This window comes from Gossypium hirsutum, chromosome A03, assembly GCF_007990345.1.
Source record: "Gossypium hirsutum isolate 1008001.06 chromosome A03, Gossypium_hirsutum_v2.1, whole genome shotgun sequence".
Taxonomy (NCBI): domain Eukaryota; kingdom Viridiplantae; phylum Streptophyta; class Magnoliopsida; order Malvales; family Malvaceae; genus Gossypium; species Gossypium hirsutum.
In genome coordinates this window covers 14931384-14956050 of record NC_053426.1, presented here as the reverse complement: position 1 = coordinate 14956050, position 24667 = coordinate 14931384, and the positions used below count along the sequence as shown (strand labels likewise).

General features: G+C 34.9%; 1 protein-coding gene, 1 long non-coding RNA gene and 1 pseudogene across 3 annotated transcripts; 2 read left to right on the top strand and 1 right to left on the bottom strand.

Moving 5' to 3' along the window:
• The first annotated feature begins 502 nt into the window (after positions 1-502).
• On the top strand, positions 503-1275 carry LOC107944898 (secreted RxLR effector protein 161-like). Its single transcript, XM_016878733.1, has 2 exons — positions 503-1026; positions 1110-1275. Exons 1-2 carry the CDS (start codon positions 503-505, stop codon positions 1273-1275), a joined length of 690 nt encoding a protein of 229 aa, XP_016734222.1.
• Positions 1276-2010: 735 nt separating this feature from the next.
• Positions 2011-19170, bottom strand: LOC107947340 (protein ARABIDILLO 1-like; annotated as a pseudogene).
• LOC121225074 (uncharacterized) lies at positions 4935-11302 on the top strand. Of its 2 annotated transcripts, XR_005922858.1 has the most exons (5): positions 4935-6049; positions 6284-9317; positions 9411-9488; positions 10513-10606; positions 10818-11302. It is a non-coding gene; the product is annotated as an uncharacterized lncRNA (long non-coding RNA). The 2 variants fall into 2 exon arrangements; XR_005922860.1 differs by lacking the exon at positions 9411-9488 and having other exon boundaries at positions 4938-6049; positions 6284-6833; positions 10464-10606; positions 10818-11282.
• Positions 19171-24667: the final 5497 nt, after the last annotated feature.

Below are 24667 nucleotides of genomic sequence, written 5' to 3'. Positions count from 1 at the left end.
TGATGTTGGCTCTTGCTGTTTCTCGAGGCTGGTCCCTTCAGCAAGTGGACATCAACAATGCCTTCCTGAATGGCGATCTTCATGAAGAAATATACATGACACGGCCACCTGGGTTTGAACAGCACAGTGGTGATGGGCAACAACTTGTTTGCAGGTTACGTAAGGCATTTTATGGGCTTAAACAAGACCCTCGAGCTTGGTTTCAAAAGTTAAGGGATTTTTTGTTAACCACTCGGTTTGTAGCTTCTAAAGCTGATAGTTCCCTTTTCATTCAAAAAACAGGCACTCAGCTCTTCTATGTGCTTGTATATATTGATGATATTATAGTAACTGATACTGACTCGAGTGAGATTGATGATTTGTCAAAGCTCTACATGATACTTTTTCTTTGAAAGATTTGGGACAACTAAGCTATTTCCTTGGTATTGAGGTTACTCACACTCCTCATGGTGTCTTTTTGAGTCAAAAGAAGTATATTCTCGACTTATTACAGCGTGCCTCCATGGAAAAGTCAAAACCCTCTTCCACTCCGATGATGACTTCATGCAAACTGTCTGCTCATGAAGGGACTCCTGTTGAAGACGAGCGTCTGTTCAGAAGTGTTGTAGGCGCCTTGCAGTATGTGGTCATAACAAGACCTGACATTGCGTTTTTAGTAAACAAGGCTTGTCAGTTTATGCATAGGCCTTTGGACACTCATTACAAAGCTGTGAAACGGGTTCTGAGATACCTGAGAGGAACGTTGGATTTTGGCTTATATTTCACTCCAACCTTGAAGTTGCTTCTTGAGAGGTATTCTGATACAAGTTGGGCGTCAGATGCTGATAATCGCAGGTCAACTTCCGGCTTCTGTGTTTTCTTGGGAGGTAATCCGATTTCTTGGAGTAGTAGGAAACAGTCAGTTGTGTCACGTTCCACAGCAGAGGCAGAATACAAGAGCTTGGCTCAGGTCACGGCTGAACTAGTATGGGTTAAGTCTTTACTATCTGAACTTGGTGTTCCAGTTACTCACAAAGCATTGCTCCGGTGTGATAGCTTAGCTGCAGTTGCTGTTAACCCTGTGATGCATTCCAATTTAAACATGTGGAGCTGGATTTATTTTTTCTCAGAGAAAGGGTTGTGAGTGGTTCTTTTCAAGTTGGTCATATATCTGGTCAAGATCAAGTTGCAGATATTTTGACTAAGCCTCTATCAGTTGGCTTATTTGACAGATTCCGGAACAAGCTTCGAGTTCTGTCCAAAGAAGAAGAAAGTTTACCAGGAGGAAGAAGTTGATAGGGGCATGTTATGATGAAAGTTAGTAGTAAAGATGTTAAGCTTTGTTAGTTAGGTGTTAGTTAGTCTGTTGTAACAATTAGTAGTTATGAAGATGGTTACCCTATTGTACTAAATAGGTAACTGATTGTTCTCTTAAATAATACAATTCATACTTTCTTCATACTAAGTATCTTGACACCTTATACTATACTAAAATTTGGATTTAAATACATATATTTTAATTTTGAACATAATATAATTTCTTTACTTTTATTATGTCATTAATCAGTTTAAACAATTAATATTGTTAACTATTTCGGTTAAAAATTTTTATTTTATCATCAGAAGTTAAAAGAGACTTTATTTTTTTATACAAACATTTCCATTATTTTTTGTTAGTAAACGTTTCTTCTTTCTTATTGGTCACATGCATGAATTATTTGCTGAATACTGGCACTGTCACTGATGCTGATTCAAAGTTAGTTGAATAAATTTTCTCTTCCTTTTTCCCCTCCCCAAGTGCTGTAGGACAGGTTAATGGTGATCCACTAACTGTTCATTTAAATTTCTTAAAAAACGAGAAACAAATAGCACCCTTACACAAACACAAAAAGTATGTGAATATTTTGGATTCATTCCAAGCCAATTTGATTAGAAAATGTCTAACTATAAGAATTTGCTAAATGAAAATATAATAATCTAAAGTCAAATTTATTCAGATTTTTAAAAAGAATTAAACCTAAATGCTCAAAATGATTCAAAAGCAAACTGATTTGATTTTAAAACTAAAGCAATTTGGACCCCAAATGATACAAATCCAAGGACTCAAACTAGAATAATATTAAGTGTCGTTGACCTGAGTAATTGCAGAGGTAATAAGGAAAACTTAGAGCTCACTTGATCAGATACTAATGAAAAATCACTGCAAACTATATGTACATATAAGGTAAAAAGATTGACTTCTTTGAGATGGGATTATTCTTATTTGCTCCTTCGTTTTTTCCTTTTGGTGATGTTAGGGAAACAAACAAAAAACCCTTGGTACTCAGTTAAACCTCATTAACATCAGTGTACTGCTATGATCTTCATGAACATGCAGGCCTCTTCATTTTCTTACCACAAATAATGGAGGCCCAAGAAGTTTCCTAGTTTTGAACCTTAGTATTGAAAAAGACTGGTTTTCGTTCTGAAAAGACGTTGAGGTCGCCTGCCTCATCCTCCTGGTTCAATTCTAAAGAAGATTGTGCTTTTTCAGAACAAACTATCCTCACAACTAAATTGAGACTTCATGGTGGTGCTCAAGGTTCCGAAGCACAACTTTTGCATAAATTTTGGCTTGAATAGGAGCTGTTGACGCAGCTGCAGCGGCACATAAGACCCTTGGTGCTCCTGCATTTTGAAGGAGGCTTGAATGGTGCATTGCATGCCGTCCTCCAGGCAAGGTAAACTGCAAAATGTATTGCAAAATGGGAATTAAACAATATAAACATTTTTAATAAATAGGATAGAGAATAGGCGCTTTCCTACAAAAGAGCAAATGCAGAACAGGACTTAAGTACAGAAGAAGGGTCCCTTAACATTCTGAGAAATCTGTCAATCTCGGCACCACTGGAGAGATTTGTAAAGGAATAAAAAACGTATTAGAATGCAGAAATGAATCCTGAAGGTAAGCCATGAACATGGAACTTGTGAAATGTCATTTACATAGAAAAAAGTAGTAGGTATGGAAACTCTCTTTTTATGCAAACGGAAACCTCACTTGTATTTATAAAAATGCATGTGGAAATGGACGCTAAAATTGACAACAGCTTCAAATTCACTGCCTAAAGCTAGACATTGCAGGAGTGACTCTTCAATTTATGAAGAACCTGTGTCCGACACCCTTTTTTGACATTTATTTAGACAAGGACCCTCTAATACTAGGAAAAACTTGGAAAAAACCAAACATAACGGTGTCAGATACATATCTGTATCTGGCACTGATACACAATCCAAGTACCATAGGCTGGAAGTATTTCCACATACCGCTCATAGCTATATGAGGATCAAGACGAACCTGGTGTAAGATTGGCAGCATTTTCATCATCAAATACTTTCCCCCCATTGATTCATTTTCTCAATCTGATAATTTAAACTCTGGTTTGACTTCTTTGATTTTTCACCCCTTTTAGTTAACACTTTCCAGGAACTCCTTTTACATGCAGGAGTGACAAGCATGGATGCAATAGGCATAAATGTATGATCAACTCAAAACTTGCCAATTGCCATGAACTGTTACAAGAAAAGGTGCTAGTGTCTTGGCAGTCAGCTTGCAAAGGCATTTCCTACAAAATGTATGGAGTAGACATATTGAATTTCATACAAATATGACTGAACAATGTTGAAACAAGTAGATCTCAGGTACAGAAAGTCCAGAATGGTGTTCGAGTCACTTCCTAGTCGAGTGAAAGAATAAACTTTTACTACAAAATGACTGGGGTGGTCTACTGGTCATTTGTGTTTACTAAGTTCCAAGAGTAGCAAGAGATGCAAACTATGCTAGAGGTAAAAATGAGGATTCAAGAGATGGAGTCACTAAAACACAATGTTTGGCCATGGCTGCTTCATAAATGAGTCCAGGGTAGTGTCATTAGTGACAGGTACATACGTTGATGTTTCAATACATAAGGGGCAATATAAGTTACATCAACAAGGTTTAAGGCCTTAGGGTTGTTTATAAAAATCCAAAGGCTACCATCTCATCAGCAATTACCTCATGGGACTCGTTGCTCTTTTGGGTTGATTTTCATTGTCTATGGAGAGATAGATAAAAGGGAGAGACGAATGAGATAGACAGATACAGAGATTAAGGAAACTGACAAGTGGATGCAAACATCATGTTCTTTACAAGAAGTGAGGAATGGTGTTAGAGGGTTAACAAATTAAACAGATTGATACAATATGCAAGTTTACTACCATAAACTCCTACAAATTTACCAGTTGAATATCAAATGCAAAGGCCAAAACATTTAAACCTGCATCTTAGATGTCCTGCTTCTGGTATTCTTATGGCTTCTGCTATCTGTGCCAAAGCACTGGGGACTAATGATGCAGCTGCGGAATGAAAGGTTTGTGGATCATAGAATGAGGTCACAAATTCTTCAACATGCTTCAAGGCCATCCTTCCAACCCCATCCATGTTCAGAATCTTTGAACTGCCTGGTGATGAGGGCCCAATCGGAACAGATGTGTCTATTCTGTAAAAAGTTAAGCCAAAAGTCCTCAAAAGAAATTTTTAGAAGCATTTTCCTACCAGTCAATTCCACCTTTTTACCAAAGCTTAAATAGTATTCTTTTCTCTTCTTATTTGCTTCTCTTGAGTAGAAAGCACGGCTTTTTTTTAATAATATATTTGAGGCTCCCAAGGGTTGAAAGCTGATTGCTGAAACTAAGAGTCCAGCATTCTAACACACAAGTATTGACAACTCGCACCAAGTAATTTGACATACCTCACATCGAACATGTAAACCAAGGCTAATGCAGCCATAAACCGTGCCATTTTTGAGACTGATGAAGAGCATAGATGAATAAGGGGTTTAACTCCACCATCTTGTACTATATGGAGAGCATTTTCACGATGAAAGGCCAAATTCCAGAGTGCTCCAGCAGCAGTCTCATGGACATCCTGAAACTCAATCAAATACCAAAACCTCAGTTTACAGTTAGAAAGTTATACAAATGAGAAAATTATAAGTCACGTGGAATGCATGTCGCACATTGTTTTCAAATATGCAATTTAAAACATCATCATTTATAGGAACCATTATATTTATTTTCTATTAAAAGATCCAGTCTTAAGGATTAGACTGAGATTATACAAAGAGGTTCAATATTTATATTGTTTATTGCAATGTAAAATTTTCAGGTTGAGTGCCCCAAAAGAAGGTTTTATTCTCTAAATAACCCTCATTGGCCAAAGCCTAACAATAATATAATCTGTTGTTGAGAATCTTTGATTTATTTGACAGCATTCAATAGCTAATCTTTAGGGATTATAGCTGATTTTTAGAGATTCTAATTAGAGATATTCTTTCTTTATATGATTCAATACTTTATGTATATATATCTGTGCATATTTCTTAGAAATATTTTTTTTTAGTGAGTTTTTCCTCAATAAATTATTAGAGTATTCATCTCTAATTTCATCATGGTATCAGATATTTGATTCATTTTTTTTGGATAATTTTTTTTTTATTTTCAAAGCTTTGTTCCAAAAACCCTAGAAACACTACATTGGTACTTTTCACCGTAGCCTTTATTTTCTCTCTCACCGCCCCTACCATTGGAGTCGGACTCTACTCACCAGCGAAAACTTCGAGTCCGATGACCAAAAGACACGTGTGTGGACCTCACGCATCATCACAAGGTTCTGCCTTTTTTGTTTCACGCACCGCACGTCGCCTTCACCTGTTGCTGCTGTGTTTTTTTCGACGCCATCGCTGTGCTCTCTACTCCCTTCCGATCATTCTCCTCTAATTGGTGGTGTATTTCAGCTAAGTTTTTTGTGTGGGATCTCTTTTGCATTTTTTTGGAGTGATTATTGTTATAATTCTTCCAAGTAGATTTTTTTTAAGGTATTAGATGTTTTTCTCAACATTATGTCGAAGGATGAGAAACTTGTGATTCCAGCTGATAATCCCTCATTGCAAATTAATCCTATGAAGCTTGATGGACGTAATTACCTTGTTTGGTCAAAGTCTTGCTTGTTGTTTATCAAGGCTTGTGGATTGTAGGGATACATCACTAATACCAGGTTTTGGCGAACTCTTTTATTATGGCATGACTTATCAACTTTATGCAACATCATATTTCCAAAACTTATTTGTTGCTTACTACTACGGAAAAAATTTGGAATGCTACTACTCTCACCTACTCTTATATCGGGAATGATGTGCAAATATTTGAGATTCGTAATAAAGTGCATGGTACAAAACAGGGGGAGCTAACGATTTTTCAATATTTTACTAAATTAAATGGCTTGTGGCAGGAACTTGATTATTATCAAGATTTTCAAGCAACTTGTACCGGTGATGCTGGGAATTTCAAAAGATAATGCAGAAGAAGCAAGTTTTTGATTTCTTGGTTGGGTTGAATATTGAGTTTGATCAAATTTAGGTTCAAGTTCTTAGCAAAACTTCGTTCCCTTCTCTTCATGAGGCATACTCTTATGTACAACAGGAGGAGAGTCAGCATACTGTTATGCTCTATAATCCATCAATTGAGAAAGCTGGCCTCATTGCTAACCAGGATGGTCCGTCAAGTGATAAGTCTGACAAGGTTCACTTGACGTGTGACTATTGTAGTAAGCCTCGGCACATTAAAGATTCGTGTTGGAAGTTACATGGTGACCCCATTGAGGTCGTGGTGGAAAGCAATGGGGTAATTCTCATTCTCAAGTAAATTTGTCAGACTCTGTGACAACAGAAGACAAGTCCACTTCTGCTAAGAGTTTTACCTCAGACGAGATTCAACATCTCCAACGTCTCTTGTCTCAATTGGACTCTACCTCGGTGCCAAGTCTAATTATGCGAAATCAAGTACTGTTTTAAATTCTCCATCTACTTTTGAATCTTGAATTATTAATTCCAGTGTAAATAGACATATAACAGGGTCAAACAAAAGCTTATTTAACTATATCACTTGTCCATCTAAAGATAGTGTGCGAATAGCCGATGGTTCCTTTACCTCCGTCTCTGGAACATGTTCTATTGTTTGTACTCCCAATATCACTTTATCCTTTGTCTTTCATGTCCCTAAATTTTCGGTTAACCTTTTATCTATTATTACTATCACTAAAGCTTTAAATTGTAAACTTGAGTTCTTTACTAATCATTGTATCTTTTAAGACCTCTAGATAGGGAAGACAATTGGCAATGGTAGATTATGCAATGACTTATATCTTCTGGTCCGATCGTCCAATATGTTCCAAGCCTTATTTAGAGAGAATAAAGATGTCAACCGGGATATAATTCAATGGCATAGGCGGTTAGGACATCCATCATTTACTATTCTTGCCAAGATGTTTCCTACTTTGTTTTCAAGAACTCAATTGGATTCTTTAGTGTGTGATGCATGGGAGTTTGCTAAGCATACAAGAAATAGTTATCCTTTACCTAATAATAAAAGTACTGTTTGCTTCGAGATTATCCATTCTGATGTTTGGGGCCCTACTCGCCTTACTTATTTATCTGGTAATCGTTGGTTCGTTACATTTATTTATTGTTGCACTCGAATGACATGAGTTTTTTTATTAAAGTCCAAAAGTGATGTTTTCTCATGTTTCTGTTCTTTCTAAATTGATTACTACTCAGTTTGATGCTAAAGTTAAGATTTTGCGAACTGATTATGGAACTAAGTAAAATTTTAATGATTATTTAGAATCATATGGGATTTTACATTAGACCAATTGTCTTGGTACAAGTGCTTAGAATGGTGTTATCGAAAGGAAAAATCGACATCTTTTAGAGGTTACTAGATCATTTATGTGCACTATGAACCTCGCAAAGCTTACTGAGGGGATGCGATTTTGTTTGTTGCTTATCACATTAATCGGATGCCTCTTCGAGTCCTTAATTTTAAAAGTCTCATAGAAATCTTATAGGGAAAGACGAATTACCCGGTTTTCCTAAGGTATTTGGTTGTGTTTGCTTTGTCTATCTTTGACATGGGACTAAACTGGATCCTCGAGCAATCAAATGTGTTTTCATTGGATACTCTCCCACACAGAAGGGTTACAAATGTTATCATCCGCCATCTAGAAAGTATTATGTAAGTATGGATGTAACATTTTGTGAGAATGAACCCTACTTTTCTTCATCACAACCATCTCTTTAGGGGTAGTTATTGAAAATGAAGAGATAACACATTGCTCTATTACTTTTCCCAATTTAGTTTCAATAAAAACTTTAGTTCAAGAGAATACTAGTGGACAGTTGTTGGATAGGCCTGATTTAAGGACATACACTAGAAAAGGCAAGAAAGAAGACATCATACAATCTACTCTGTGCCTTGATTCTTCACTGACAGATGAATCTTCTTTACCTGAATTGCTACTGATTTAGAATTACCAATAGCTCAACGAAAAGGTGTTAGAACTTGCACTTTACATCCTATCTATAACTTACTTTATGATTCCTTACGCCTATCTTATCGAGTTTTTACTTTATTCTTGCTCTCTATATTTGTTCCACAAGATTGAAGAGAAGTTATCATTGATCCAAGATGGAAGAAAGTTATATAGAAGAAATTCGGATTTAGCAAACAATGAGACATGGGAATTGATTAATCCTCCTAAAGGGCAAAAAATGGTTGATTGCAAATAAATGTTTACTACCAAGTATAAGGCTGATGGTTAAATTGAAAGACTCAAAGCCAAATTAGTAGCGCAAGGATTTACTCAGACATATGAAATGTGTCACACCTCATATTTTTATTAATTAATTTGTCAATTCATAAACAAGCTAGTGAGTAGTCAAGTGGTTAAGTGCCTAATTAAATTTCTAAAGATCCTAGGTTCAATTCCCCTTACTTAGAACTTCTTTTAAGAATTTTTGGCATTTAAAAAGGGGTTGTCAACCCCCTTACCATCCAACCTATAGTTGCCATGCTTGGGAAGATTCTTCCATTGTTTACATAAAACTTTTCTTCAATAGCCCTATTTTCACTCATTTGATCCCATTTCCATGCCATTGTTTTCTCATATGGCCTTTTTTCCACCCTTACCATACCTTAATCGTCCAATGCATCTAGACACATGAAACACTTTTCTTTTTTGTTCATTTTACTCTCTTCCTTTCTTTTTGCCACCCCTTCTCCTTACTCCTCCCCTTTCTCTCATTTTTCTTCCATTTCACCACCTAAATTACCTCTTTTCTTTATATTTCTTCCAATCCTCCACCACTTTTAGCCAACCGAACCACCATCTCACCACCACAACACCATCACCACAGTCGGACCTCCACCGTCGCAGCCGTCTTCCACCATTCTTCTCCGTTTTTCTTTCTTTTCTCATCCTTTACCTTGTAATTGATTTTCTACTCGTACAACTATTATACTTCTATTTTAGAAAGGATTTATTTACATCATTTTTCTAATCTATCCTTTTTATTTTATAGTAATCTGGTTAGTTGTAGATCCTCCTCTCTAATCGGATCATCGTGGGAATCATTGAGCCCCTTTCCTATCGATATTGTGTAAGTATTGGTAAATCCTACCATACCAATCTTTTTTTTTAATCTCTCTTAGGTTGATTATGAAAGTGGGGTTCCGAATTTTATTCTTTCATTTTAGATATCCTCTCTCATAAAGTATTTGTTTGTTGAAGGGTTGACTATCATCAACACAGAACACTCCTAGCATTGGAAGTGAGTCACGAATCCAAATAGTATCCATTAAAGCTTAAGTAATGATTCGTGAAAAGACAAGTCGTGGTTATCACTTTAGTCTAAGGACTAATAAAATATTGTTTAATTAATAAAACATCGTTTTATACTCAAAACTACTGTAGTCTAGCTAAATCCGAGCGTGATCAACTGAAGAGACTAGTATTGCGTCGAAACTAAATAACTTAGGTGTGGGGATTAATCTTCTTAAAATGTGTGAAATTGTTAATAATTAAATAAATGTGATAATATTAAATATTTGTTTAACAAATTCTGAAACGCGAAAATGTGCGAATACGCTATGTATTCAAATTGATTGATAAATTAGTCTAAAATGAGGATTCCCAAGTAAGTAAATCTAAACTTACAGATCTGTGATGTTGTGAATGTATTGTATGTTTTCTATTAAATGATATACCATGTTATTCATGACACTCATGTATTGTGACATAGACATTATTTAATAAGCATGAAAATAAACATGTCACTGTTTCTGTTATTAATCTTATTCGCATGTTAAGCATGTCACTGTGTTAATTTATAATGAGATCTGATTCTCATGTTAAGCATGTCAATGTGTTAATTTGTAATGAGATCTTCGCATGTAAAGCATGCCAACCAAAAATTATGTTTTGTATGTCATATCACATGCATGGGGTTGGGATTATGTGAAAAGAGGAAGATTCTTACAGTTTAATAATTTGCACAATCTGATGGTTTAACCACATTATCTAATAGTATATTTGCAAATCTGGTGGCTTGACCATAATATTCTGTATCTTGCAGTTTGTCTGCATTATTTGATGATTTTACCACAATATTCTGTATCTGGCAGCTTGTCTGCACTATCTGGTGGCTTAACCATATTATTGGTGTGATATTGGATGGACAAGTTCTAGGAAACTCATTATGGTGTGTAGCAGAGATGGGTAAGAAATATTTTATGAAAATCTGCACTGTTTTTGAAAAAGCATTGCATCGACATCATTGATATGCATATTGATAAATGTGACTCTATGATTATATATTTTTGTATGTGTTCTGTTATGCTGTTGAGATTCTATCTTAATTTTTGTTATTATGCAAATTGACCCACACTAGGCTTTAAAAGCTCACTCCTTTAAGTTTCTAATTTTTCAGATAACAATCGAGGTTAGGCATCGACTCAACTTACGGAGGTGCACTTGGATATTTTCGAATGAACTATCATACTTTATTACTTGATATTTTGAAACTATTATTTATTATTGTGGACTATGACATGAGACTTTTTATTTGAATTTTAGGGTTTTTGGATGAGATTGCATGATTAAGCTTTTAAAATTATATTTTAATATGGTTTATAAATTTGGTAAGAAAAACTCAACGAAAAACCTAACTTGATGTTGTTATTTCAAACTTAAGAACTCATTTTTAGAATTTTGAAATCTATTTGCCCACTTAATCAATGTTTTACAAGACACTGTCAAACTACAATTTTAAAATCAACCAATGAAATTTAGTTATTTTTTGCTACGACACTTTCTTTAAAATATGATGTTTTCTGTATATATTCGAAACTCGATTTTTTATCTAAGTTAATCAATTTCTGATAATTACTTTTAAAAAGAAAATTTATAGACACTACTTGACTTTACTCAAGTAAAAAACAATGATTTTTATTAAATGACGATTTCCGGAAGAAAAATAGCTAAATGTTTTTCTGCGCTATCAACTTGACCAATGTGATCTTTAAGATTCGGCCACAACGTCTAGGCCGGGTTTAGGGGGCTACAGAGTGAATTATCAAGAAACATTTGCTCCAATTGCTAAATTGAACATGATTAGGATCCTTTTATCATGTGTAGCAAATCTCAACTAGGACTTACAACAGTTTGATGTAAATAATGTCTTCTTACATGCAGACTTGAAAGAAGTGTATATGAAAGTTCCTCTAGGATTCGAGGATAAAGATACTCAAGGGGAGCTGTGTAGACTGAAAAAGACTCTATATGGACTAAAGCAATCTCCTAGAGCCTGGTTTGACAAATTTAGTGAGGCCATGGTGTTGATTGGCTATCGACAAAGTAATACTGATCATACCCTCTTTATAAAACATCACAATGGTAAAATTACTCTACTTATACTTTATGTTGATAACATAATTATGACAGAATACGATAGGAAAGAAATGGCCCAGCTTAAGAAACAATTGGCTCAGGAATTCGAAATCAAAGACTTAGGAAAGTTACAATATTTCCTCAAAATAGAAGTGACCAGATCAAAAGAGGGAATCTTATTTCCCAAAGAAAGTATGTCTTAGATCTTCTGACAAAGACTGGCATGTTAGGTTGCAAATCAACAGAACCACCTATTGAGAGTAATCACAAGTTACAAGTAGAGATCGGTGAAATGGTGGATAAAGGGAGATACCAAAGACTCGTCGGACGATTGATTTATCTTGCTCATACTCAACCTAATATAGCCTATGCAGTTAGTTTGATAAGCCCATTTATGCATGATCCTCATGAAGCCCATATGCAGGCATTATTGGGCCTTTTGTGCTATTTGAAGTCTGCACCGAATAAAGGTATTCCCTTCTTCAAAAATAATCATCTCAAGATAGAAGTATTTATAAATGCAGATTGGGCTGACTCTCTTGATGACAGAAGGTCTACAATAGGTTCTTGTACTCTTGTGGGAGGAAACTTAGTCACTTAAAGGAGCAAGAAACAAAGTATTGTTGCTCGATCAAGTGCAGAGGCTGAATATAGGGCCATGGCTCAAGGTGTTTTTGAGCTTTTATGGCTGCGAAAAGTATTAGAAGAGCTAAAGGTGTTGAATGAAAATGGATCAACCTTATACTGTGACAATAAAGCGGCCATCAGCATAGCTCAAAATCTAGTGCAACACGATAGGACCAAGCACATTGAAATAGATCATCATTTTATTAAGGAAAAAGTAGTCAATGGTGTCTTAAGTCTATCTTATCTAGCATCCGAAAAACAGTTAGCTAATGTTTTTATTAAAGGGCTTAGTTGTAAGACTTATCATAGTCTTCTCCAGGGATTATAACTGATTTTTAGAGATTCTAGTTAGAGATATTTTGTACTTACATGATTCAATGCTACATGTATATATATCTGCATATATTTTTTAGAAATATATAGTTTTTGAGTGAGTTTTTCCTTAATATATTAGAGTATTTATCTCTAATTTCATCATTTGTCCATTCACATCAACTTTAAGTCATTTTATTCTCTAAATTGTTTTCAAAAAAAAAAAAGTCAAAGAAATCACAACCAATGCAATTGCACTAACAACAACATTAGATAGAGGATATAACAAGATTACAATCACAATGAAAGTAAAGAAAAACATCTTAAACTAAATTTGAAAGAAACGACTAATCTGCAAGCAAGGAGTGAAAAACTTACTTCAATATCTGAGCATGCTAAGGCAATAAGGGGAGCTATACCGCCTTGTCTTCCAATAGCAATGCTACATTAATAGAAAATATAAAAATATGTATATCAAAATGGCCATTTATAACCAATAAAATAAGGGAAAGGAGGTTGAGTCTTTCAGTTTGACATAATATTACACAATTGAGGCCTAAATCATTGTAGATCATACATTCTGTCGATGCATGAAAACTGAAGATGAATTACATCTAGATTTTAAGGTTTACACACATGTATTAAATGCTTCAAACTTTAAACTAAATAGCACGAACAAGGCCATCACCACTGGCATTCAATTTACAAAAAAAGATCTTTATATTAGTATACAGTACCAAAGCAAAGGAGAACTTTAACCTACGAACTGGTTTGAAAAGTATTCATGCATAAGGTGAAAACAACAAACAATTACAGATAAGAAGTTTCATGCAATACCTATTACTCTCTGATACTGACAATCCCCAAAGGGCACCTGCAGCTCTTTCTTGAAGACCTCGGGAGGCACTTGAGCTAGATTGAGCTAGGGCAACCTAATCATGCAAAACCGGAATAAAATGTTTCAACAACCTGCAATAAGGTTGATAGCAAAATAATATATTTGAGCAAAATCACAACCTAGATGAGGGTTATCAATTCAAGTAGTGGAATCATAAACTTCTATTTTTCTTGTCTAGAGGTATAGGGTAAATTACTAATAGAACCATGAAGGTAGAGAGCTTCTTTAACATGAACGCTTCTCTATATGAAACAAAATCATCTTTAGCAAATGTACTTCCTTCCATTTTTGACATCAGACGCAGTTATCTTCATTGTTCTTTTATGTAGTTTTAGACGCAGTTATCTTCATTGTTCTTTTATGTAGTTTTAGTTGAACTATAGAATAAACTTTGTACAAACTCCAATTTAGGTTTAGATTCAGTAGGGATATATAGTAGAGACCTCCAAATAGTCGATAGATAAAATGAATCACTGAAATCAAAGCTGATTCTAAATATGAATTAGTATTGCTAAAATTATGAAACATCTACCTCAAGTCTAAACGTAGCTAATGCAACAATACTGCCACATCCATTTTAAAGACAAGAATGACTAGCATATTATGAGTCTCCTGGGTTGAGGCTTTGCATATTAATTATTACCTTACTTTTTATGTTTGAAATCATACATTTTGTGTCCTATTCTAAATGATTGTACTGAATCTTCACAAATAATTCAAATTAAAATAAGAATAAGGAGAAAAGAAAGCCAATTGAAAGAAAAAAAAAAGGTCAAATTTTGCTATTAGACCGCATGAGTTGTGGATTTAGTAACTGTACTTTAATTTGGTCATTTTCAGTCCCTATATTTTTAGAATTTAAAAAGTTTAGTCCTAACCAAATGGTCACTATTAAATTCATTAAGTTAAGTTCTGTTATTTTTAAAATTTGATGCGTTAAACATATTATCACATGTGTAATGCTATGTCTATTTGTTACTTTCACATATTACTCACAAAAGATCAGTTAATGGACTTAAACAACTGTCATTTGCATTAAGACTAAAATTTTGAAATTAAAAAAATATAGCCACTAAGAATGATCCAATTGGTGAACGTAGAATAAAGCTATAACTTTACATATAATACATGACTAATGATATAATTTAACCAAACAGATTTAATTGCTACCATTGGGTTAGGACTAAAATTTCAAAATTCGATAAGTACAGGGACTAAAATTGATCAAATTAAAGTATAGGTATTAAATCCCCAATTTATACGAAGTACAGGGTCTAATAGAAGAATTTGACAAAAAAACTTGTCAACATTCTTATTATAAAAGTAACCATAACTGCAAACTACAAAGGAATCATCAAGGGCATACACATAGCATGGGATACGATCAAATTAAGACTAAGATAAAAAGCATGGTAGAAAAACATTTAATAGTTGTCTAACAGGTAACGAAGTACTTGAGATAATTTCATAATTGATGCATCATATGTAAAATAAAACAGAACAATAATTTACTTGAAAATTGAAAACATGAAATAATAAGGTTTTGACATGCAATTCATCATACCAGTGCCTCAACACCACCAGCTGCAGCAATTGCTTCACGATTTTTGTCATCAAATGATAAATTCCACAAAGCACCAGCCGCTTCCTGCCTGCTTGTTAGTAGATATGAATAAATAAAATGGCATTTTGAAAGGTGGGTTTATGAGTTCGAGCCTAGTTTAATAGATGCAATTGCTTACTGGAACGTATAGGTTGAAATCCCAAGTGTCAGGTAATCTACTCTAGAAGTCATTATTATTACAGCATGTGATATGAAGTAAAGTAGATTACCTTACAGCTTCATTTTGAGAATAAGTAAGTTGCACCAATGCTTCCAATGCACCTGCCTCTTGTCCAATAGCAGCATTATTGCTATTGCTATCCCCATGAGCAGCCAAATTAGCCAAGGCACGAGCAGCCTAGCCAAGAGGAGAAGAATTCTATTTATCAAGAAAAAATAAATGCTATCTGCTGAAACGTTAGTTTGCATAGAAATGCAGAATTATTCTCAAACTCTTCAAGAATGGACTCATGATTTATGATAAAAGTTCGAAAGCAACTGAATGAAGTTAAGGGCTACTTCTTCAACTTATAAAGACATCCCCATTTGCAGGCATATTATTGACCAGGGATAGTATGACCACTTAAAAATGAAATATGACAATTTTCCAAGTCCTGAAATTAAAAACTTGAAAAAGAATCCAGTTAAATATTGCATTACTCGATGCCTTGTTTGATAATCATAGAGTAGAGGGAGCTATAACCATTAGGCACTCTGAGTGAAAGTATTAGATACATATTCCATGGTAAAGGCGAAGGTACTTTGCAGTCAACTGTCTTTGGTTACTCAGGCATTATACCAACCTACTATGGAAGACAATAATAGTCTCGATCAAATTCTTTAATCTCCTTATGGTTATTACAAATGCAGATCCATAATCTTTTCAAATGGACTTCTAAGATATCTATTAATTATCCTAAACAAATTATATCAATCAATAACAACGCATCATAAAGAAAACCATCAGCATCAGTTGTCTTTCTCAATGTACAAAAGAAACTAACAACAAAATACCTGCTCTTGCACTCCTTCAAATTTGCAAGTGCGAGCAGTATAGCTAAAGCATGGATTCCACCAGCCACAGCCACCTCCATGCTGCATTTCTCATCAGCTCCCAAATTTGCCAGTGCTCCAGTTGCATGTTCCTTCATACAGCAGAGGATCAATTTAGCTAACAAAATGCAAATATCTCCAGGAAGGAACAGGTAAAGATGCATACAAGAAGTCCATCAGTGTTTGAAGACCATTTGAATATAAGGTCAACTAAAGCTTTTATACCACCGGCCTCTGCAATGGCACCCTGAAAAAGAACACGGTTGAATGAAGATAGAAAATCTGAAGATAACTATCAATAGAATTCTTCAGTTTTCACAACCTTATGATCATCCCCAACAGAAAGATTCCAAAGCCCCCCAGCAGCCTCTTCAGCTACCAGTCTGTTTATTGATTTTGCTAAATTGGCAAGAATATTGATTCCTCCACTTTCAGCAACAGCTTTTGCAACTTTTGAATCAATGGACAAGTTTGCTATAGCCTGAATCCCAACAATAAAAAAATGACTAGTCCAGTACCCAAGCAACTTATAAAAACAAATTCCAAGGAGGAGAATTATATGATAAAAACAAATTCCAAGGAGGAGAATTATATGAGAGCATAACTTCTAAAATGATATTCATGAAAACATCCAAGTTCAGCTGTAGCGACTTCTAACATTGCTTATAATTCATGAAAGTAACGAATTTTTTTATTTTTAGTATATTCTCGGAAAAAAGAGGCAATTCATACTTTAGCTGCTTCAGACTGAAGCCCCTCTTGACAAGATCTTGCAAGGTCCAATAGCAACCGTATTCCATCTCCCCGTAAAATTGCCTCAGCTCTCTGGCAATCAACAGTAGCATTTTCATCATCAATGACTACAAAAGTTGCAATAGCAGTAGCTGCTCTTTCTTGAACTTCCTCCTGTGAACTTCGCAATAAACTGAGTAATACTGCTGCCCCTTGTGTGAGCCAGAAATCGTCCAACTCCTTCAGATTATTTTCAGCAATACGCAAAAGTGAATATGAAAAGATCCATTCAATCCAAACAACAATCTCATCCAAGTTTTTATCTCTATTCTTTGTTCTCCTCCAATACTGTAAAACATCAGTAACATTTTTGGAATTGTCAGCAAATAATGATGTCACTCCCTTGAAAATGTCATTCAGAAAAGTAAGCAGTACTTTGCCTTTGTGACTTTGCATAGGGTTACTGTCAACTTCACCCTCAAAAACTCGGCAATTCAAGGCACACACTACTTTCAAATTTTGGGATGATGACAAAAACCTTGTAATAGCACTCAGATTTACATCAGTTCTAGAAATGTCTAAACACACCAAGCAAGGCAATCTACTCAAAACTTGTGCCGCAGATCCCCATTTCAAGTTTCTAGTCCCCACAACTGATAAAATTTTACAGAATTCAAGTTTCCAAGAGCAACTTCATCAATGTTGTCTGATTCGATGAACCCAACATCCTTTAACTTCCTACAATGTTCAACCAAAGCATTTATAGCATCTCCATTAACTTCCTTAACACCTGACATCCAGAGCCTCCGCAACCTTCGGCAGCAATATGCAAGTGCTTTGATTGCATCACTGCTTATTCTCTCACAAGCATCTGGGCCAAAATGGACACTCTCAAGCATCTCATGTCTTGCTGCTATCACTGAAAGTGCAGCATCAGTAATGTCCCGACAGAAATCACCACTAATTTCTCGAAGTTCCCTTGCTTGAAGACTAACTAATGCATCTGCTGAGCCTGCTGCATGAAATTTAAGTCTCTGGAGATTTTCGCATCGTGGGGAGAGTGAGACTGCAGCTTCAGTGTCAAATCTGTGAGAACGGAGGTCCAGTGACCCCCATAAACAGGGCGAAGAACTTAAGAGCCTAAATGTTTGGCAAGTTGATGACAAGCTAGCTCGGTCTCGGTAGTTTAAATAAGAGAACAGTTGAATAACTGTATCATCAGGCAAGGTTGTCCAATCAACTCCAGAAATAGTAGCTGAAGTCAAACTTCCACAATCAAGGGTCTCTGAACTAACGTTTGTCTTTTCTCCCCTACTATGTTCACGTTTCTGCCTAACTCTTCGACTCATATCCTACAAGTTTTTCAGCACTACAAATGATGACAACAGAGAGAACCAATGTTTCTCACTAAATCAAGTTAGAAAATCCCAGTGATCAACTCAACCAAAACTCAAAATTCTCGGGGGAAAAAAAGCTTGAACCTCAATTGAAGAAACCAAACAAATATTTTTATGAACATGCTACGTAAATTTTTTCAAGAACTAAAGACCCAGTAAAGAAGAATCTCAAATTTCAAGCCACAGACACGAAAATAATCCAATTTTTCCAAGAAATAAGCAATGAACATAACGATCAATCTTGAATTTCAGTAAACAAACAACTGTCCAATCAAACAAGTTTCATTTTTTTCCCTACTACAAAACTACAGAATCCCATTAATAAAAAGTCCTCAAATCAAACATTCAATCAAACAAGAGCCTTTTCCTCAATCCCCAGATACCCGGAAAGTTCAATAACCCCAGTGCAAAAAAGAAAAAAAAATCGTAGTATAAACATAAAGAAGCAAAAAAATGCACCTTCAAGGCAGCAGAAGATTGGTGTGGACTGCGGCGGAAGATACTTTGAAACAGAATAGAAGCTCAATATATATAAAGGGTCAGTAAAACCATGTGGGTTAAAAAAGTAAAAGCAGTAGAAGTTAAAGTCAACAAGGATAAACACACCACTTACATTCCAACTCTGTTATTATTCTTTAGAATCCGTCACTCTTTAATTTATTACAATTTTTTTCATATTATTTGTACTGTCAAGTCTACTGCTTTTCCCTTGGACGAGTAGAAGTCAATACCAGAAGTGCTTGCCTGTACTTTGTATTGGGGGAAAAGTAAGCACGATAAAGTTTATAGGGACTAAAAACTAAATGAGCTCAACTAGATTGCAATTTGCAAGTTTATAGGGACTGCTTTTTAGAACATGCAAATCGGTCGATTCGGGGGGGGGGGGGGGGACTGATGCTTCAGTACCATGAAGTTAAACAAATGATATGATAATATCATGAAGAATTAATAATGTTAGAGGTAAATTGCAGATTTTAGTTAATCATGAATAGGATCAAATATAGACAGGTTTTTTTGTAGTAAATGATGCATACTATATTTAGAACTTCCTTTTCCTACAACTATGAAAAAAAATGGAAAAGATTTAATCTGATGTTTTTTGGAATCTCTTTTCCTATAGCTATGAACAAAATGAGAAATAGAAAACCAGAATTGAAGAATTTCAGAGCTTTATAGAACTGTCATTGAAGTCCAAAATGCACAAGAATATATTACAACAGTGTGAGAGCGATACCATCTGATCAAATGGTATTCAATACTGTGATCAAAGATGCTACGTATAGCAAGGGTCACTTTCACTGAGTTAGGATCAAATATCTCGGGGCCTTCATAATTCCTACCCTTCCAATAACAACCAGTTTAAATTTGTTTTGGTCCTTTCTGATGTTTTTTAATATTTTTAAAAAGTTTTGGTAAAAACCAACTACATCACAACCTATGTATATATGTGTACATATATAAATAAAATAAATGATGACTAATTTACCTAAAGGCCTATTTTCAAGTATATCTACGGAAATGTACAATCTTTGCATTATTTACCGAAAAGGGCTATTTCAACAAAACGCAATATAAGATTAAAGACTACACTATATTTTATATTTTTTTACAAAACAATTTCTATTTTTTTATTTTGTTAACATTTTCTTATACTATAAAATTATCTTTTGAGATATTTAATCTTGTTGCATTTTAAAATTGTTAGAATATACAAAAGGGCTATTAAAAAAAAGAGAGAATGAATTGCACATATGAAACTTGTACATGCAATAATCTTCTATTCAATTTTAAATGTTTGAAGTTAATATCCATGCAATTCTTATTTTTAAAATAATTGACCTATTTTCGTAAATTAGACTTGGAAATGGGCCTTTATAGGTAAATTAATCAATAAATGATATCTACACATTCATTGGTTTTTTTATTTAAAAAAGTAATTTTAAAAAACAATTAATTCACAATTTAGTTCTTTAATTCACAATTTAGTTCTTAAACTTTTTGGTACTTAAACTTTTTTTTGTCCCAATTTGGTACCTAAAGTATCAATTTCCATTATTTTTGGACGTTAAAAAAATTGTTAGGCAATTTTTTCTAATGAAAAAGCGTCACGTGACATGTTTTAGCAAATGAAAAAATGTCACGTCCCAATTAAGTCTATTTAAAATAAAAACATTAAATTTACATAAAAAATAAAAAAATTATAATATTAATTTTTTTAAATATTAAAAAAATTTATTTTGACCAGTCATTGATCAACCACGTGGTGTTATTAGAACACATCAAATGTAACACCCTCAGTACACCCTTGAGTTAGGAACAGTACCAAAGCGAGTAAGGAATATTAGAGAATTTTAGAAGCGTGTAACACCCATTGCCCGTATCCGACGCCGGAACAGGGCACGACGCGCTACCGGACATAAACTCACACAATCATACAAAATCGAGACATGAATTTCCATCCAATTTAAAACTTTTCATTCACATGAATAATGTCCCTTATATGGACCCTCGAGTCCCAAAACATACATTGGGTATGGTTCGGGACTAAACCGAGAACTTTCGAAACTTTTGCGACACTTAGAAAAATTTCTTGTTTTGGAGGGTCACACGCCCATGTGGGTTTGGACACGCCCATGTCCTCAGCCCGTGTAACTCTCTGTTTATGACGTTTTCAACTAAATAGGGCCATACGGCTAAGTCACATGCCCGTGTGCTTAGACCGTGTGGCGAATTAAATTCCAAAAATCAAGTGCAGACTTCACACGGCCTGGGCACACGCCCATGTCCTGAGGTTGTGTCCTTCACACGGCTTAGACACACGGCCGTGTCACTGCCCGTGTGTTTACTACTGGACATTCTATTTTACCTAATTAGGGTACAGGGGACACACAGCTGGATCACACGTCAATGAGGCAAACCGTGTGTCACACACGCCCGTGTGTCTACTCATGTGGACAACTTTGAGGCTATTTTCAAAGTCTTTTGTCGCCCTCAATAACACATGCATACTTACACATCTCAATGACATCTTACATGGCATAAATGAGCACTTATACATTCATAAACATGGCTCATGCATATCAACTTCTTATCAATTTATACATGCTTAAGACTTCATATTTTATTTAGACCAAGCTTACCAATCACATGCAATATGAGACATCAATTTACTTCGATTTCATGCATTCATGCCTTAGTGTTATTATGCCATTTACTTCCATTTTCATCATCAAACATCCATGATCATATCCATGATTCATCCATGCCAAATGAATTTAACCACATCATGAATGACCTTAGCACATGCATGCATATATGAATAGGATTACATTCCCATAATTAATATAGGCCATATCTCATGGCCATGTACAAAATGAATCATCCAAATCATTATAAGCCAATACATTTGGCTAAACCAATATGGCATATAACAAAAAGACCAAGTCCCTATACATGCCATACTCAAAATACTTGAATTTACTATACCCAAAAGATTAGTTTGATAGTGTCAATCGAGCTCCAACGTCGTTCGATCGCTGAGCTAGCTTGGCGATATTATAAGAAAATGGAAAAGAAATGGGAGTAAGCATAAAACTTAGTAAATTTGCATGTAAATAATTAACAACATTGATCATGCATTATTATACACATAGCACAACAATATTTACCACAATGTCAACAAATATCATAGGTATATTTTAAGTCGTGCCATTTACATAATGTACAATGAAATTCATTATCACAATTCATTCATTCACTTCTTCCAGAGTCCCATCTGTTCATTATCTCAATGCTTAGGAGCTTTTTATACTTACCTGTACCCTTTCAACATGATCATACCTTGTCATCTCTTTGACATAATCGTTGGATTACCAGTTGAACCACTTGGAATACTAAAGGATACTCGAGAACTCTCATACACATGGTAGGATGCCGATGCCATATCCCGGATATGGTCTTTTATGGGATCACATATCGATGTTAATGCCGTATCCCAGACATGGTCTGTCTTACATAGGATAGTAGATCAATGCCAATGCCATGTCCCAGACATGGTCTTACATGAGATCGTAAATCGATGCCAATAGTCCAGCTATGGTCTTATACGAAATTACATATCGATGCCAAAGTCATATCCCAGACATGGTTTTACATGGGATCACACATAACCTTAATGTCATGACATATGTATCCTAACTATTCCTAAGGTTCAACATGGGGTTTCGAGATATCAAACTTCGTCGAATCGTCATCGAGTCATCATTAATTAAATCCACAAAGATAATTACACAATTAATGCAATATTAAAGCATTAAAAACATAATAGTGTAATGTTGCATTATTTACACACGAACTTACATCGGTACTAAAATATGGATAACTATTCGATTTAGTCCACAACCTTGTTCTTTTCTCGGTTCAGGTCCGGACTCTATTTTTCTTAATCTATAATAGAAAATTTCACTTATTTAATTATAAAATTGTTCAAATCATTCCATAAATCATACTTTAGCAAAATTATAATTTTACCCCTAAACTTCCACATAATTACAAATTAGCCATTAGGCTCGTAAAATGAAATGTGTTCATTTTCTTTGTTACCAAGCCTAGCCGAACTTATAACATGCTCATATCAGCCCACATTTCTCATTAAAACATACATCTTACTACTCATTTTGCATCTTTTACAAATAGGTCCTTTTCATGCAATTCCATCAAAAATCACTTAGTAAAATATGTTAAACACACATCAAACTTTCATATTCCTCCATTAAACATAAAAATACATGCATGGCACACATTGGTAAGTTTTTGAACATGAACCCTAGCTCAAAATAATGGTAGAAATGGCTAGATCGGTTGAGGACAACTTCAAAAATGTAAAGAACATTAAAAAATGGGACTAGGATTAACTTACAATCATGCTTGCAAAGTGAAGAAATCCTAGCTACGGAGAGCTTCAAAGTTTCGGCCCTAGCTTGAAGAAGATGAGTAAATTTTGTTTCATTTTTCCTTTTTATTCTTTTATTAACCAAATGACTAAAATAACCTTAAGGCATTTCTTTCAAATTTTTTCTATTCATGCCCATTTTTGTCCATAATTATAGAAATTGGGAAAATTGCTATTTAAGGACCTTTAATTAATAATCCATGAAAATTTCATGCTTAAAGCTTCTAGAACTCACATTTTGCAACTTTTGCAATTTAGTCTTAAATGTCAAATTGGACACTTTATCAGTAGAATTTCTTTATGAAATTTTCACACAAGCATGAAATCATAGCATAGACCTCATAAGAATCATAAAATATTTATTTCTACTTCAGATTTGTGTCTTGAAACCACTGTTCTGACTAAGCCCTAATTCGAGATGTTACAACTCTCCCCTCTTAGGGATTTTTCTCCCCAAAAATCCTACCAGTGAAAAGGATTGGGTATTGGTTTCTCATATTTTCCTCGGTCTCCCATGTAGCCTCTTCAACCCTATGTCTTTTCCATAATACTTTCACAAGGGAAATACTTTTATTTTTCAATTGTTTGACTTCTCAAGCCAAAATCTTAACCAGCTCTTCACCATAAGTCATATCCGGTCGAATATTACCTCTGTTGGTGAAATCACATGCGAAGGATCGAATCAGTATCAGTGCAACATAGACACATGGAATATATCATGAATTCTTTCCAACTCAGATGGCAAAGCCAACCGATATGCTACCGACCCTATTCTCTAAGTGATCTCGTACGGTCTAATAAAGCGTGGACTTAATTTGCCTTTCTGGCCAAACCTCAAAAAATTTTTCCACGGAGATACTTTCAAGAATACCTGATCACTGACTTGAAACTCAATCTCTTTCCGTTTCAAATCCGCATAGGATTTCTGTCTATCCGAAGCCGCTTTCAAACAATCACGTATTATCTTTACCTTTTTTTTCAGTTTCTCTAACTAAATCAACTTCGTGAATCTGATTCTCTCTAAGTTAGGTCCAAGACAAGGGTGTTCGGCACTTATGCCCATACAATGCCTCATATAGCTCCATTTTCAAACTCGATTGAAAACTATTGTTGTAGGCAAATTCTACCAATGGTAAGTACTTTTCCCAACGACCTTGGAACTCAAGATCACAACTCCGTAACATATCTTTAAGAATCTGAATTACCCTTTCGGATTGACAGTCAATTTACGGATGGAAGGGGGTACTAAAATTCAACTTCATACCCAACGCTTCTTGTAACTTATTCCCAAATCGCGAAGTCAACCTCAGATCTCTAT

Excerpts from the sequence above, each read along its gene's own strand:
- LOC107944898 (XM_016878733.1), top strand. The coding sequence starts at position 503 with ATGGAAAAGTCAAAACCCTCTTCCACTCCGATGATGACTTCATGCAAA. Across the intron at positions 1,027-1,109 it reads ACTCACAAAGCATTGCTCCG|AGAAAGGGTTGTGAGTGGTT; the intron begins GTGTGATAGCTT and ends ATTTTTTCTCAG.